Source organism: Phocoena phocoena, chromosome 2 (genome assembly GCF_963924675.1).
Source record: "Phocoena phocoena chromosome 2, mPhoPho1.1, whole genome shotgun sequence".
Classification (NCBI taxonomy): Eukaryota; Metazoa; Chordata; class Mammalia; order Artiodactyla; family Phocoenidae; genus Phocoena; species Phocoena phocoena.
The window spans coordinates 117,154,544-117,171,168 of record NC_089220.1 but is presented as its reverse complement, the minus strand read 5'-3'; the positions used below and the strand labels follow the sequence as shown (position 1 = coordinate 117,171,168).

The 16,625-nt window shown below is 54.3% G+C and overlaps 1 protein-coding gene across 2 annotated transcripts; it reads right to left on the bottom strand.

Moving 5' to 3' along the window:
- Window positions 1-1,199: 1,199 nt before the first annotated feature.
- On the bottom strand, window positions 1,200-9,274 carry SNX33 (sorting nexin 33). 2 transcript variants are annotated; one of them, XM_065872356.1, is made up of 3 exons: window positions 7,804-9,274; window positions 1,472-1,758; window positions 1,200-1,439 (listed from the first exon to the last, which is right to left on the bottom strand). In XM_065872356.1, exons 1-2 carry the CDS (start codon window positions 9,272-9,274, stop codon window positions 1,505-1,507), a joined length of 1,725 nt encoding a protein of 574 aa, XP_065728428.1. In that variant the 3' UTR covers window positions 1,200-1,439; window positions 1,472-1,504. The 2 variants fall into 2 exon arrangements, with proteins under 2 accessions (XP_065728428.1, XP_065728429.1); XM_065872357.1 differs by lacking the exon at window positions 1,200-1,439 and having other exon boundaries at window positions 1,505-1,758; window positions 7,804-7,846; window positions 8,069-9,274.
- Between the last annotated feature and the right edge of the window lie 7,351 nt (window positions 9,275-16,625).

Genomic DNA, 16,625 nt, shown 5'->3' with positions numbered 1-16,625 from the left:
TTGTTATCTTAACTGTAAAAGGTTTATCAAGAAAACAAGAAAGAAAGAAGATTGAAGCAGCAGCAGCCAGGAACAGCCATGACCTCCTGGGGGCGGCCAGCAGTGGCACCTGTCAGTTCCCCCAACCCACTGCTGGACCACGCGCTGGCCTGGGGGTGTGGGGGGAGCCCCCTCGAGGATGTAAACATGGGTAGGAGACAGCACAATCCCACCAGGACCTGAACCGGCATCACAGTGAGGTTGGCTGTGGGCAGGCGGGCCGAGGATCCCTGGGGTGGTGGGTAAGCTGGCCCCTGGGAGCCTGAGGCCCAAGCCTGCTTGGAGTTTGGGAGCTATTGCTGGTGAACTCAAATACCCAGTAACTTCTGGGTGTCCCCTCCAGAAAGGTGCCACCAGGGTCCTGGGATCCAAGGCTTGTCTTAGCACCTTGAGCCCAGGGCAAAGATGCTGCATGGTCCCCGAACCAAGGGGTGAGGGGGCTCAGCTGGTGAAGGGGAGTCAGGAGGGAGTTGGCCTGCAGCCCCTCCTGTGGGTGGGGGGGGGCGGAGGTGGGGCGGGGACAGGGGCATGGGAGCAAGGCAGATCCCTCCCCTCTGTCACACAAGGGGACACCACTGAGGGGTGCACCAAACTTGCTTGGAAGGGGCTTCCCTGGTGGCGCAGTGGTTGGGAGTCCGCCTGCCGATGCGGGGGGCGCGGGTTCGTGCCCCTGTCCGGGAGGATCCCGTGTGCCGTGGAGCGGCTAGGCCCGTGAGCCGTGGCCGCTGGGCCTGCGCGTCCGGGGACTATGCTCCGTGGCGGGAGAGGCCACGGCAGTGAGGGGCACACGTACCACAAAAACAAACAAACAAACAAAAAACTTGCTTGGGAAAGGTAAAGGAGAGAAGACGGGGTCTTTCCATGCCTCCACAGCCTTGCCCATGCTGTTCTTCTCCTCTGAATGCCCTCCCCACCTACTGTCCCCACTTACTGTCTGGCAGGTCCTTGTCATTCTTCAAGACACTACGCCATGGAGTCATCCCTAACTGGCAGAACGAGTGGTCCCTTCTGCGAGCTATTTACCATCAATCTTTCTGTACTGCCCCTGCCTGTTTCTGGGTCTGACCCCCACCTCAACCGGGGACACCCCAAGAGCAGGCATGTCGCAGCCCTGGATGCCCAGTGTCTGACCCGGGGCCGCAGCAGGCCTGCACGTCTGCTGAATGAACGAGGGGATGGTGGCCAGGTGAGCGAGCGCTATAGGCTCTAGGGGAGGCTAAGACCCTGGCCTGACCTCAAGTGACTGACCGGCAGCCCAGGCCTTGGCCTGGAGGGCTCCTGGCCCCATCCTCACCCCTGCTGTGCCCCTATCTCTAAGGGGTGGGGGACTTCCCCAGGGATATCCATGACTCCCCCAAAGCCCACCCCTGACCAGCCAGGCACTGCTGGTGTGGGAAGGTCTGGGGGGCAGCATGCATCGCAGCCACCAGGCCCCAGGGGCGGGGAGGGGACCAGGGACACGTGGTCAGAGGCTGTCATACATGTGCAGCGTCTTCTCCAGCTGCTGGCCTACCCGCTGGTAGAAGAGGATCTGCTGGCGCAGGTAGCTCTGCATCATGTGCTTGAAGTCGAGCTCGCGGCGCTGGTGGAAGTGGTTCATCTCAGCCTGCAGGGCGAAGCCCACCACGCGGCAGCGCCTGCGAATGCCATCTGCCTCGTCCTGCGCCATGCGGCCCTCGTCACTCATGCGCTGGCTCTCCTTCACCTTGGCGAAGGCACCTGGCACGGGCAGAGCAGAGGACAAGGACAAGTTAGGGCTCCGGTCTCCCCAGTTCGCTCCCTAACCCCCCGGTGAGACCCGGGTCCAGGCAGACAATACCCTCATCGGCTGAACTAAGGCCTCGCTCTTGGACTCCATGAGTCCAGACCCATGGTCCAGCCACCTGGGTGTCTCCACCAGGATGTCCACCAAACCCTCACCTTCAGCACATCCTAAACCAGATGCACCATCTTCCCTCCAAACCTGTGGTGACACCAGCAGCCCACACCTGACCTGCCCTGCCAGCTGATTGACTTCTAGGACCAGGCCATCCCCACCCACCACAGGCCTCGTCACCCCTCACGCCGGCTCCCCATTCACCTCCAACATCACCTCCTCCAGGAAGCCTTCCCTGCAGCCCCAGTACATCAGGTGCCTCCCAGTGCTCTCAGGTGCCCTGGGCTTCCCTCTGCCACAGCTCTTACCACCCTGTGGTTTCTCTGACTCCTTCCTTCTGGGCTGTGAGCTCAATGTCTCTAGCATCCAGAACAAAGCCTAGCCCACAGCAGATCCTGATTTGTGTCTGCTAAGCTGCTTCAACCTCACTGGACTGCTTACCATAGGCCCCTCATGGGTCTCCCCACCTCAGTCTCAGCCTCTGAGAGGTTCGCCATACACCTGAAGAGCAGCCAAGCTGGGTACCCACAGCTCCAAGCCTCCCCTGGCTTCCTTCTGCCTGCAGAGCTAGGTCCCCCATTCTCCTGGCCTGTGAGGCCCTCTGGGAGTTGACCCCTGCACCCGTTCCACGCTGACCCCACGTTCATCAAATTCAGCTTTCTTTCCTACCTTCCTATCTCTGCCCCCTGGATCCCTATGCGTAATTCAAGGCTCTGATGGGGTGCCGCTTCTCCACGGAGCATCCCCCAGGCAGACCGCCTCCCTATCTCAGCTCACCAGGGCTCTCCCCACCCCCATCACCCAGCCGATTCTAAAACAGAGCCTCAAAAGCCACCTGGAGTTTTCCTTTGTGTGTGTCTCCCCACATATAGGCCCTGCTCCCTCCTCACCCCAGCCCCCAGGGGACTAGAGGAAGCCATTATAATAACCAGGTGACAGATGGGGGGTCAGGGGATGAACCTGGGGAAGGGACCCAATTTGGAAGAATGTGAATGAATCAACAAGCACTTGGTGAAAGAATTTCAGTTCTGAATTAACAGCACTTGACGGATTCCGTGCTGAAGCCGGTGGGGGCAGTTGCTGAGGCGGTGAGGCAGTCTCCCTGCGCCTGGCAGGTACTCCTTGCAGGGCTGTAGTGAATCCACTGTGTGAAGAAGATTAAGGAGGTGGGAGGGGTTGGCACGGAGGACAGCACACTCCCCGAGCGCTTCAAAAGCATCCACTGCACACAAGTAACACGCTCATTTTTCATGTTTCCCACCTCTCCCTTAAGGAGGTCTCTCATGGACCTTTGAAACGTATTCCTTTTACTCCAAGTTGTTCAAATGCATCCAGGATGCATTTATGGAGCATCTACTACAGGCTGGAAATAACTCTGAATGACTTTAGAAGGAGCGGTACCTATATTAGACGGCAAGTGTGTGGCTAATTGGCAAAGAGTGGCATTTCGAGTGGACAGACTCAAATTTGGAGCATTTCCAGGGCTGCTCACACAGCACCTAAAAGAACTCTGCAGTCCCCAGCTCCCAGCCCACTCCATCCTTTTGCCACCTTCCTTGAACCACTTCTCGCCTCCTGTTCCATACTGACTGCCCACGTCTGGGCAGCAGGAGAGGGATCACCCCAAGGCCCAAGATGAGGACCCCTTGAGAGGTTTCGGAGCTGGAGTGGCCCTAGAGACTAGCTGTCCAACACCCACAACCACCCCTCACTCTCCACCCCCACACTGTGCAGAGGAAACTCAGGACCTGGCAGGAGGGCACTTGCCGAGGGGCTCACAGCCTCTCTCCTGCTCCAAAAGTGGGGGATGCCTGGCCCAGAGGCATCCCTGAACAGCTGGGGGTAGACACCACTTCTACTGCAAGGAGCCTAGGCCAGATCCCCCAGGCATATGTGTGGGGCATCCAGACAATGGACTTAGGAATTTGAGAAGGTCCCAAGGGGTAAAAAGAACCATAAGAAGCAAAGTAGGAAAGAGCAGGACAAAGAAACTAGAGTCAGGCTTCAGCAAAGGGCACCTACTAGCCTGGATTCCACCTTCCTGAGAAAGTCTGGGTGCGCTGGGGGTGGACTTGCATTTAAGAAAGGTTTTCTTGCCCGTGGCCTTAGAGGAAGGAAACTGAGGCCCAGATAATAGGAATGAATCTATTGCAATTGCTAGGTATCTGCAGACAGGCAGGGAGCCAGAGATGGGGGGCAAAGGCTGTGGGGGAAGGGGGAGGCCCCACCCTGCTCCCTGTCACACCTCCACCCTGTGACTCCGATGTGGGACTGGGACCAGCTAACACTAATGCACCCCAGAGACAGACTGGGACTCAGGGCTCAGGACTGTCTCCCGTCACCTGACACATTCCACCTAGGACTCAACCTGAGAGCCGAGGGCCCAGGGGCACCTCCTAACCTGGCAGTTGTCCTGTAGGCTGGGTCCCAGGAACAGGGAAAGGAGGGTTGGAGCTTCACAGCCCCAGGGTCCCAGACATATCCCCTCAACTGCCACCTTAATCTATCTTGTCCCTACCTCTTGGAGGTAGTTACCACCCACCCTAGGTTGAGGGCAGGAGGTCTGAGTCCTAGTCCCACTGTGTCACCTCCAACAAGGGCTACAGGTCTCCCCACTGTCAAATGGGACATGTTGGACTAGATGTGATGCTGCTGACAATTGCTCACAGCGGAATAGCACTTTAGAGTTTCCACATCAGTAAAATGGGACGGCACCTGACAGAGTAACAGCTCCCCTCGTAACTATGTGCAAACTGCTTTTCAGTCCCAGCCAAGACACAGCTGGTGGTGGCTCCTGGTGATACAATTCTTTGTTCTTCAGAGCCTAGGAGGGGAGGTAGAGGGAGAGCTAGATGATGGCCCAGAGCATAGAGGCTGGACCCACCTATTCCCCCAGGCAAGAACTTGGTCCTGCAAAAGGGCCACTTTGCCTTGGCCAACCTGAGAGCTCCATGGCCCCTCCACGCATGCTCTGTGGTCCAGGGCCTGCCTCCAGCCTGCCAAGGATGCCAGCTCAGTTGGTGCTAGAACACCCAACCCCCTCCCTGCTCCCTCCCCTTCTGGCTTGTCTACCCCAGGCACCCATCCCTTAGGGAGCTCCCTCCCCTATCTGTCTGGCACCGTAGAAACAGCCTGGCTGTGGAGTCAGAGACACCTGGGCTCCAATTCCTGCTCTGATTATCATTCCTCCTCACTGCCCCTCATCTGAAAACGGAGGGAACCACACCAGTCTCCGTGGCTTGTGATGAGTCTTAGGACCGAGCCCTGCCCCGGCTGGCTCTCAGGCAGGGGCCCTGGACAGTCACTATTGCCCCTTGTTGTCCCAGGGTAACTATTACTAAGGCTCTCTTTCACCCCCAAGATTGCCCTGGTTTGGATGGTAAATTACATGGTTGCCCTTCTCTTAGGAGACCCCTAAACTGAGCTCCAGGGGCTGGGCCAGTGGGCAGACAGGCTGGCACCTCAGTGCCAACCAGGTTCCATGGCCCATTTTCCTAAGTTTTCTTAGGCGAGGAAACTCTTTCAGGGTCACCTCAGAGGCAACATTTGTCCAAATCCTGGTCTCCTGACCCCTCCTAGGCCTCCCATCTCCTTCCTTCCAAGGCCTCTCCCACAAGCTTGCCATCTTTCAGATGTATGAACAGGCTGGACAGAATCCTGGGGACCCAGGGTCCAATTTTCCTGCTCCTTCCTCTGTGAAAGGGCTCCATCCACAGGGCCAACATGGGATCCCCCCTCCCCCCATCAGGCTGTGGTTCCCCCAATTCTGTCTCAGCCAGATTCCAAGCCCCCCTCCCTAACTTGCCCCACCACGGGCCTAGGAGTGGCAGTGCAGAGCCCAGAAGGGGGAAGAGTAAGCCCAAAAGAACTTGGCTTAATGGGGAGGGGTCCTCCAGGTCCGGGAAGGTGGGACAGCCTCTGCCTGAGGTTGAACACATCACCCCAGGCCCCTTACCTTAGAAACACCTCCAGTGGACACTCAGAAGTGGCCTCGCTCAGCTCTGTCTCCCTGCCCCAGGGTCAGAAAGGCCAGTCTGGCTTTACTCCCTCCTGCTTCAGTGGGAGCCTGGGAGTATGAGTATGGGGTTGGCTTCCTGCCCCCTGCTCTGCCCTGGGTGAGGGTCCCCAGACACTGCATGGGGGCAGCTGTTTAATCACTATGTCCTTGCTTCCCCCCATCCGGCTGCCCACACAGGAACATGCCATCCAAGGAGCTGGTTGAACCAGCTTTCCCAGGCCGTAGCACAGCAGTGAGCGTGGCTCCACTTCCGCACAGGGTGACACCTGCCCCAGTGGGCCCCAGCCACCAGCCCTGCCCAATCCCTGCCCGGAGCTCAGAGCCAGATCTAAGGCATCACTCTGTCCTCGACCAGACCCTCCCCAGGAGTCTCTCCCCTACCCACCCCTTTGAAGGCCTAAGAGCTCACTGTGTCCGCCTTCCCTTGTCTTACAGATCAGATCGGGAGACTAACTCCCAGAGAGGGGAAAGCACTTCCCAGGGACGCATAGCAAACTGGGGGCAGAGCCAAGACCAGAACTCAGGCCTCATGTCTCCTGAAGCTGAAAGAAGGGAAGGAGGAAGAGAGGAATGTGGAGAAGAGAAAGAAACGGCAGAGAGGAGAAGGAGGAAGAGAAAGTGAGGGGAGAAAGGAGGCTGGGAGCTGGAGAAGTTCTAGAAGTTAACCTCCTGGTAAAGGAGAACAAGGCGGGTTTACTCCAGACTCTCCTGGGGACCAGGTAGTGTGGTGGTGTTTGCTGTCCCCCAGGCAGTCCAGAGGCCTGCCTCCTGGCCTCACCCAGAGGAAAACTCCCCACCAAGCCAGGCCTGACCTCAGGGCCTAGGGGCCTGGGAGCCAGCCCCACGCCCTGCAGACGTTCTTCCTTAGTTACCAAGCAGCCCTGGGGAGGACCACACCTCTCTCCTGCCCTGCCTGTAATCCCCAAGACTCAGCCACCTGCCGGGTCAGCTCCTGACTCACTGCTCAGGCAAGAAGAGAAGCCAGGCTGGGGAAGGGGGAATTGGATGGACCATGGGGGTAGTGCCCTGGACCCCCGCTTCCTCCCCCAGCCCAGCCCGGGTGCCCCTAGGTGACCCGGCTATGAGTCACTTCCCTGGAAGTTCCTTGACAGCCCCACAGTAACAAGGACCCATCCTGTCCCTCCCGTAGGGAGGGGGCCATGAGAACTGAACACATGGCTGGGCTTGGGAGGTGGCCGAGATGGATGTGTCCTTGGGGAGGTGCAGGAGGAAGGGTCAGTCCCAGCTGGGCCATGGACTCCTTGTGCAACCACCATTCTGCGGACGCAGCTTCTTCATCTGCAAAATAGGGGCAGCCACCCTCCAGAACACAGATAGGGAGGGAGCTCACAGATAGGATATGCAGCGGTGAGAACAGGCTCTGCAGCTGCAAAGGCAGGGAGGCAAGCTTGTGACAAGTGGGAAGACAGGCTACACTCTGTGCTCTTGTTATCTGGGTCTGTGTCCATGACCCCTTGCGGGCTCCTCAAGGGCAAGTCCTGGGCCCCAGTCAGCTCCATGTTCCCAGACCCCAGCCTGATATCTTGAAGGGCTCAAAGCATGATGGGTAAATGAGTAAATGAGACAGAAACAGAGAAAACGAATGAATGAATGAACGAACGAACAGACAACAAGAAGGTAAGCAGTGAACTCCATGAGGACAGGGATCAGACCTGCCCATAATAATATCCCTGCACCTAGAATAGCACCTGCCACCTGGTAGGTGCTCGACACACTTGTTGAACATATGAATGAGACAGAGACAGAAAGACTAGCTGCACCGTTCTGCTCGGTCTAGGCCATCCTCATACCCCCAGTGCCCAGCAGAATGCAGATGCTGTCAGGACCTCCAGCCCACACTGGCTCTTACCTTTCTGCAGGTGGATGATGTCGGGGAAGTTGGAGAGCAGGCCCTGGTAGAGAGACAGCGTGTCAAGCATCTGGAAGAGGTCGTTCTTGGGCTGCTCGGCAAACATCTCACCCACGGCTTCATAGGTACGGCCCGTGTGAGAAATGGCGCTGTTGAGCGCTTCGGAGCTGAAGGGGGGGTCCATCTGGAAGGCATGACTGATGGCCTGGAAGGCATTGCCCAGCTTCTGGAATTCCTTGCGGAAGCCCCCCACATGCTTGCGCACCAGCTCCGATGCTACGGTGCTGAGCTGCAGGACGCTGTCGTCCATCTTCTTGCTGAAGGCTTTGAAGGTGTCCACACGGTCCTCCACATCCTGCAGGTCCTGGTGCTCTGTGGGGATCTGGAAGGTAAGCAGGAAGCTGGCGCCCACCATCTCGTCCTTCTCGGCCCGGCGTTTGCCCATCTTCCACTGCTTGTCATCCAGGCAGCTAAGGAAATGTTGGAAGCCCTCGTACTGGGACAGCACGGGGTGGCTAGTCATGTGGTCCATCCAGAGGATGAGCCGCCGCTTCCGCTTCTCAATGAAGTCCTCCTCGAAGCGGCCTGTGGCCTGCTTCTCTGGCAGGTGGGGCACCGAGATGACAGTGAACTTGTGTAGCAGGCGGTTGTAGAGCCAGTCGAAGTGTTTGTAGCGCCTGTAGACAGGTGAGCCAGCGTGTGTGGGTGTGAGCTTGTAGGAGATGTAGCTTTTGATGCCCTTGAATTTGGTCTGTTTGGTGGGGTCCTCCACGGAGCAGGCAAATGGGTGGGGGTTGGCCTTCCACTGGGGGCCACGAGGGCCCATTTCAATGGAGTATGTCTCAGCGATCTTGGCCATCATGGGCACATCACCCAGGATGAAGGCCTCCACGCCAGAGCGCACAAAGCACGAGAAGCGGTTGAGGTTGCGTCCCACCACGCTGCCTCGCTTGGCAGATGCCAGGCTGTCCTGCCGCTCCAGGGGTGGCTTGGGCCGGAAGGCCATGTGTTGGCTGGGGTAGGCACCAGGGTAGGAGAGGTTGAGTGGGGGGTGCCCGTTGGTGCCCAGCCCACCAGCCCGTGGTTCCTCCACCACTGTGCATCCATCATCCCAGTCATCCCAGTCATCATCATCGTCCTCCTCGAAACTACCCTGGTTTGAGAGGAAGCCACTGCCCCCACCACTCCAGGAAGGGTCTGCCACGCTGGAGCCGTCGTATAAGCTCACCTGAGTGCCCAGAGAGCCTGCAGGACTGCTGGAGTAGTCGGCATGGTTGGAGCTGGTGCCAGAACGGATGATCTCCACGTAAGAGGCAGGGAAGAGCCCCGTCTCACCGCGGCTGTTCTGGCCCTGCAGCCATCCATCCAGCGAGGTCTCGCTGAAAACAACCAGGTCCTCATCCTGCTGGATGCTGATTTCCTCCTTGTTCTCGCTGCGGAAGTCATAGAGGGCTCGGCCTTTTAGTGCCATGTCTGGGCCAGTGGTAGAGAAAGATGAGGACAGAGTCCTGCCCAGAACTGGGGACACTTGCTAGGGTGTCCAAGAATGCACTAGCAACTCAAGGTCTGCCACAGCCCTCAGTCTCTCAGCCCCTACGGCGGGGTCTCAGCACCCACAGATGGTGTCCAGCCTCCCTCTCTTCAAAGCAATGTCCACGGCCCAGAAACAGGCCTCCCTGCGCACGCCTGTGAGCAGGGAGAGCTCATGTCCATGGTCTTCCTCCCTTCCTTCCTCAGCCCCTGAAAGGGAGAGTCTCTCCTCCTCCCACTCCCAGAAGAAAAGTCAAGTGACTCGGAGAAGTCAGCTCTGAGAGGGCAAGAATTTGACACTCTCCACTGGAACAATGTTCTAAAATAGAAGAGAATCACTCAGAAACCACCGTCCCAGAAACCCCAGCAGCTCTGGCTCCCAGCTCCTTCTGGCTCCACAGGCCTTGGGAGGCTCTCACATTCCTCTGTAGATCTGTTCCTTCCTCCTTCCTCCTCCTCTTCCTGGGCCACTGGGTTTTCAAAAATCCAGAAAATCCAAGAGGGGCAAGGAGAAAAGCAGCAGCCTCCTGAATCGAATCCAAGGGTGGATGTGTCCGGCTTCACAACGAGCCAGGCCGGGAAAACAAGGACTGAGGCTTACACAACAGGCCGCCAACGCTTCGACCCCGGCGGCCCGACCCGGCCCGGCCCCCAGCCCCCAGCCGGCTGGGGCGCCCTCTCCCCGCCCCCAAGTGACCGGCCCCCGCCCCGGGGAAAGGAGGGGACGCGACGAGGCGCTCGGGCGACTTCTGGCCACTAGCTGAGTGGCCTCTTTTGTTTGCCTAATTCCTCAGCAGTTTCTGAGCCTGAAGCTGACCCAGATCTGAGTCCAAGGACCCCCGGCCAAAGGTAACCCCGCGGTAACCGGTCCCCGCACGCGGGACGTGGACCCCCACCCTTCGCGTGCACGCACACACTCAACAGGAGTTTGGAGAGTGAGCTCTGGAGAGCAGATGGCCCGGCCGACTGTCCGTCCTCCGCTCTGCCCCGCGGGGTCCCGCCGGTGGGCGGCGGGCTGCGCCCCCAGCCCGCCTTCCTCTCCAGCGTTCGCAGCCCCTCTGCGCCGCCAGTGAGAAGCCAGCTCCAAAACAACAACAAAAAAGGCGATTCCGGGAGGTGGCGTCCCGAGGAAGGAGGGAATAGCCGACGGCGGGGAGGTGAGGCGGGGGGAGGTGAGGGGTGGGGAGAGGGAGGGAGAAGGACAAGCAGGCTGGGGAATTGGGCGAACTCCACAGCACTTCCGTGCGTCCTGGCTGGCCGCGGACTGCCCGGCTCCGCCCTCCCACTGGCCTGGGGCGCATGAGCCGGGGCTCCCGCCTACTCCTCGCTTTTCCTTCTGGCAGTCACCCTCACTCACTTGCGCTGAGATCTGGATGCGAGAGAGAAAGGAGACGGTCGGGGAATAGGGCCAGCCTGTCCGCCCTGGCTGGGAGACACCTCTCACCACGAGGGGCTTAAGCGCCGAGCGACGGAGCTCTGCGGCCGCCGCCTCGCCTCCTAGCCTCCTCGCCTCCTGGGCTCCGTCACCCTCCTGCCTTTTCCGCGACGCAAGTGAGGCAAACTCCTAAAGTTTGTGAAGTGCGGTGCTTACAAGGAGGGCGCCAGAGCCGGGACCCCGGAGAGAGGGTGGAGGAAGGGCGTGGAGACCCGCAGACGCCCCCCTCCCGTTCCCCTGCCCCCCTCTCGTTCCCCTGCCCCCCTCTCGTTCCCCTGCCCCCCACCCCAGCTCCGGGGAGGGGAACGGGGCCGTGGCGCCGCCCGGGGATTGCTCTCTGGAGGGGGCCCCAGAGCCAGCGGCGCCCTCATGGAAGAAGCCTGAGAAGGTTTGGATAGTTTAGATACGGGCTGCTGCGGGTCCTAGTACCCTAGCCCAGACAAGGCCAGGAGCAACCCTGTCTTGGGCGACTTCCTTCGGGGCGGGGGAAGACAAGACTCTACATCTGTAGCGACGGTAACAAGACCCGGCAGGATCGGGTTCCGTGTCGCTTCGTGCGGCGGCCGGTGGAGACTGGATGTCCTGTCTTTGCCGGCAGCACCCAGGAGAGAGGAGTGGTCGGGGTAGGGTTCCGGGAAGAGGTAAAGGGGACTTGACCCTGGGCATTGATTCTGCCAGGCACTGTGCTGGGCACTGGAGATTACAGTACAACAAGGCAGTCGGAGAGTTTGACACCCTCTTGTCAAATGACAAGTCCACCCTCTTGTTCTCCATTCTTTCATTCTGTCTCTCATTCATCCAACCTTCCACTCAAGGAAACATTAACTGAGTATTCTGTACCAGGCCCCTTGGTTTACAAAGACGAATAAGGCATTGTCCTTACCTACCAGAAGCTCAGATGTGTCAGGACAAGTAAAGAGATGTTCCCTGCCCGGTGAGACCAGTGCCATGAAATGTGAATGGGAGGGCACCTATTCCAGCCTGGGTTGAGCAAGGATCAAGGAAGGCTTTCTGGAGGAGGATGTACCTACGGTGAAGCAAAGGCTTTGGGCCCTACTCCCCTTCCTGGCTAAGCCCTGGAGCCTTGTCTACCGCTCTAACTAGAACTTCCTTCCCCCTCATTCTCATTCCTCCCACTTGTTGCAGATTAACTGGCACAAGGTAGCACTATAAAGGTGGGCACCTTAGACTGTTTTGAGGGGTGTAATTTGCATGTCTCTGGCTCCAAAAACCAATTTCACTGGAGCAGTGAGTAGATCCAATTCCCTAGGCAGAGCTGGCATTTGGCCGGGATACAGGCTTATGTCCAAACCCCAGAAGCCCAAGTATTAACTTACACAGAGAAATTCAACTGTCAGGCAGACCCAAATATTTGTATCAATAGATCAAGGCAGTTTGGGCTGCTTCTTAGGAAGCCCAGTTACCAGAAGTTTAGCACAGGGAACCTGGAAACCCCAAGAGGGGAAGAAAGGATGGTATAAGTCTCTCAGCCAAGAAGCCTTGAGATCTTGTCCCCCGCCATAGGGGCAGTCTTGATTCTAAGGACTCAGTTCAGCCTAGTATCTTCAGGACCAGAGCCTGAATATGTTTCCCCAGCTGCTTTGGGGGCACCCCTTTTCTTTGATCTTCTGTTCGCAGAGCCTGTCTCCAAGCTGGATTTAAGAGTAGCAGCTACTTCCTTAGTGCTTGCTGAGTGCTAGACTCCTGTAAACATTTTACCTTTATTAGCTCACTTAATACAATTGATGGGATCTCTGCTCACCCAGCTAGGGGCCTAGTGTAGCCCCACCCCACTGAGGGGCCCCCAGCCACCACCCTGGTGGTCTTTAGTTGGTTCGCAAATACTTCAGTCACATGTTTATGCACATTTACACCTGGGATTTACTCTCATATCTGTTCAGGGACGGAGGGAGGGTGGTTTCTATCTCACAGTGGCCACCTTATTTCCAGGTTCTTAGGGGAAACTCATTCTGCAGCTTCACAGAGATTTCCAGAACCTATATCTTCTACTTCCAACCCTCTTCAAATCTCTGGGTAACAGGGCCCACAGTTACTAATCTCAGGCAACTGCACTAACTTTTGTGGTTCCCTACACCCTGCCCATGCCTTTGGAAAAAGTCCCTTTATTAAATTCTCCTCACATTACTCTAATTGGAGTGTGTTCTCTCTTTCCTGATGGGACCCTGATTTGGACACAGGAAACAGCATCCATCCCCCATCCAGATAGCTAACTTTCCTCCTTTAGGAAAGGAATCAGCAAGGGAGAGCTGTGGCCAGTGGTTTCCAGGCTGACTCCACTGGTGGCAGCGTGGTGAACACACTGGACTATTACTATAGTGATGCAGAGAAGAGATGATGAGGGCCTGAGGTAGGGCAGGGGTAATGGGCTGGGGAGAAGTAAATTTGAGATTCTATGGGGGTAGAACAGACTGGAATGACAACCAACAAGATGTAGGTATTGAGGGAAAAGTCAACCCACATCTTTAGAACGTAGATTCTCAACTCCACTTTCCCCACCAGCTATTTCCCCATTTATGTGCTCACCTTTGCAGCAAATTCCTCAAAATAGCCATCTCTACTAGCTGCCTGCAACATCTTTCCTCCCTTTCTCTTCTTAAACCCCTCTAGCCATTCTTTCACCCTCACATTCCACTGAAACTATGCTTATCAAAGTCATCAGTGACCTATTGGCTATTCTCAGCCTTCCTCTTAGCCTCTCAGTAGCATTTGACCAGGTTGATCACTACTTCCCCCTGGATACACTGTCTTCACTTGCACTGGGGAGACCATACTCTCCCGGTTTCCCTTCTACTACACTGGTTCATCCGCTTCTCTCCAATAATTCTTTTCTTTTTTTAAGATTTATTTATTGGATGCTTTTGGGGTCTTCGCAGACCAGGGCTCGAACCCCTGTCCCCTGCATTGGCAGGAGGATTCTTAACCACTGCACCACCAGGGCAGCCCCTCTCCAATAATTCTTAACACTAGAGTGGACTATTAGTTAAGTGGTCCTCTTGTCTTTTTCTCTCTATATTCACTTCTTTGACGATCTCACCCAGGCTCATGGCATCCAACACCATCTTTCTACCAATAATACCCCAAATTTTAAATCACCAGCCCAGGCCTTTCTCTAAAATACCAGACTCAGGGAATTCCCTGGTGGTCCAGTGGTTAGGACTCTGCACTTCCATTGCAGGGGGCACGGGTTCAGTCGGGGAACTAAGATCCTGCATGCCGCAAGGTTTGGCAAAAAATAAAAAAGTAAAAATAAAAAATAAAATACCAGACTCACATATCTTTCTCCTTGACATCTCCCTTTGAATGTCTAATAGACATCTCCAACCGAACATGTCCAAAATTGAATTTCTAATCTTGCCCCCCAAATCTGACCTATTTGGCAGCCTTCCCCATCTCAGGTGATGAGTACTTTCTTCCACTTGCTTAGGTCCAAAACGGGAGCCATCCTTTGACCCTCTCCTTATTCTGGGACTCCTCTCTCATTGGCATCTCACAACTGCTTTCCTGGTCCCAGCTACCACCTCTCTTGCATGCACCACCACAACAGCTTCCTAATGGCCTCTATGTTTCCAGCCCTGCCTCCTAAGAATATGTCTATTCTCAACACAGCAGTCAGAGCGATCCTTTTAAAACATGTTAGATGTCAATTCTCGGCTCAAGATCCTTCAGTGTCCTCATCTCACTTAACCTAAAAACCAAAGTCCTTAAAAGAGCCTATGGAGCCTCTGTTATCTGAGCCCCCTTTCCTCACCCCCTAGAGCACTCTGCTCCAACCAAGATGGCTTCGTTATTCTTCTTCTGATATGCCAGGCACATTCCTGTCTTAAGGCATTTGCACTCACTGTTTCCTCTTCCTGAAATGTTCTTCCCCTAGATATCCACATGGCTAACCCCCTATGAAATATCACCTTCTCAGTAAGACCTACCCTGACATGCCCTGCTTAAAATTACAGCCCATCCTCATCCCAAGCTCTCCTATATCCTGCTCAGTTTTGTTTCATGACACTTATCACCTGCTAACATATATAGTTTACTTATTTATTATGTTTATTGTCTGGGGAGAAGGAAGTTAACCAAGAGTCCTCCTGCAGACACATTGAGCAAGGGCTGAAGATAGAAGGGAGTGAGGCTGGGGGAGTATGAAGGGTGGGGATAAAGTGCAAACTGGGAAAAGGTATTTGCACCATAGATAACTGATTAAGGACTAATATCCAGAACATACAAAGTACACCTTCAAATCAATTAGAAAAAAGCAAACAGTCTGTATTAGTTTCCTATTGCAGCTGTAACAAATTACCACAAACTTAGTGGCTTAAAACAACACAAATTTATTATCTTACAGTATTGGAGACCAGAAATCCAAACTGGATCTCACTCGGCTCAAATCAAGGTGTCAGCAAGGGCTGTGTTCCTTCTGGAGGCTCTAAATAAAATTCCATTTCCTTGCCTTTTCCAGCTTCTAGAGGTTGCCCACACTCCTTTGCTCATGGCCCCCATTCATCTTCAAAGCCAGCAATCACACCTCAGACTTCTGTATGTATCACCACATCTCCCTGACTCTTCTGCCTCCCTTTTTCACTTATAAGGACACTTGTGATTACATGAGACTCACCCAGTTAATCCAGGACAATGTCATGGTCTCAAGATCCTTAATTTAATCACATCTGCAAAATCCCTTTTTTCATGTAAGGTAACATTCACAGGTTCTGGGTGAACATCTTTGGGGGGCCATTATTCTACTTACCCCATAATCCAATAGAAAAATACACAAAAGACACAAAGAGGCATTCTATAGAGGAAGAAACACATATGAAACCTTTATTCATCAGGAAATGCAAATTAAAATCACAGTTAAATACCATCACACACTCATCAGATTGGCAAATATTTTAAAAAATCTAACAACCAAGTGTTGTCAAGAATGAGGAGCAAAGGGAACGCCCATGCACTGTCAAAGGAATATAAACTGGTACAGCCCCTTTGGAAAACCATTTGGCAATATCTAGTAAAGCTCAACATGCACTTTACATGTTCATGCATACTTTACATGCATACTTTACAACTGAGCAATTCAACTTCAAGATGTATACTATTCAACAGAAGCTACTACATATGTGCAACAGGAAACCTACAAGAATTTTAATAGTAGCACTGCTAAAAATATTCCCTCCAAAAAAATCCAACAGGAGATGGATTAATAAATTAGATAGAACCAAACAATGGAATATAATGCAACAGTTAAAAAAAAAAAACTGCAGCTACAGATAGAAAACTCCATACGATGTGATGTCTTCTAAGCAACACTTCTCAAATGTCAGTGTGCATGCAAATTACCTGGGGGTCTGGTTAAATGCAGATTCTGATTCTGTAGGTCAGAAATGGGGCCTGAAATTCTGCATTTCCAACAGCTCTCTGCTGATCCATGGACTACACTTTGAGTAAGAAGGTTCTCAGTATTTAGGGATGCATTTACAATGATAAAACTATTTTCCTTTTTAAATTTTTTTAAATTAAAAAATTTTTTCTTTTTAAACAAAAGGTAAAAATAAACACTAAATTCAGGAGAGTAGATACCTTTACCTCTCACTGGGGGAGTGGCTGGAATACGTAGATGAAGTGGTCCTGGTGATGCTTTCTTAAACTGGCTCTTGGGTCCACAAGTATTCATTATACTTTGTATCTTACATATAGTAGATTCCATATATCAAATATTATATTTTAAAAAAACAATGAGAAGCGTACAAAAATAAAACAAAATGATAGGCGAAGAAGCTAGGTGGCGTCAAAGTCTTGGGCAAATAAAGAAGTTAGTCCTGTAGCGCTACACTAAGCTAAAACA

Excerpts from the sequence above, each read along its gene's own strand:
- SNX33 (XM_065872356.1), bottom strand. The coding sequence starts at position 9,274 with ATGGCACTAAAAGGCCGAGCCCTCTATGACTTCCGCAGCGAGAACAAG. Across the intron at positions 1,759-7,803 it reads CATCATCCACCTGCAGAAAG|GTGCCTTCGCCAAGGTGAAG; the intron begins GTAAGAGCCAGT and ends TGCCCGTGCCAG.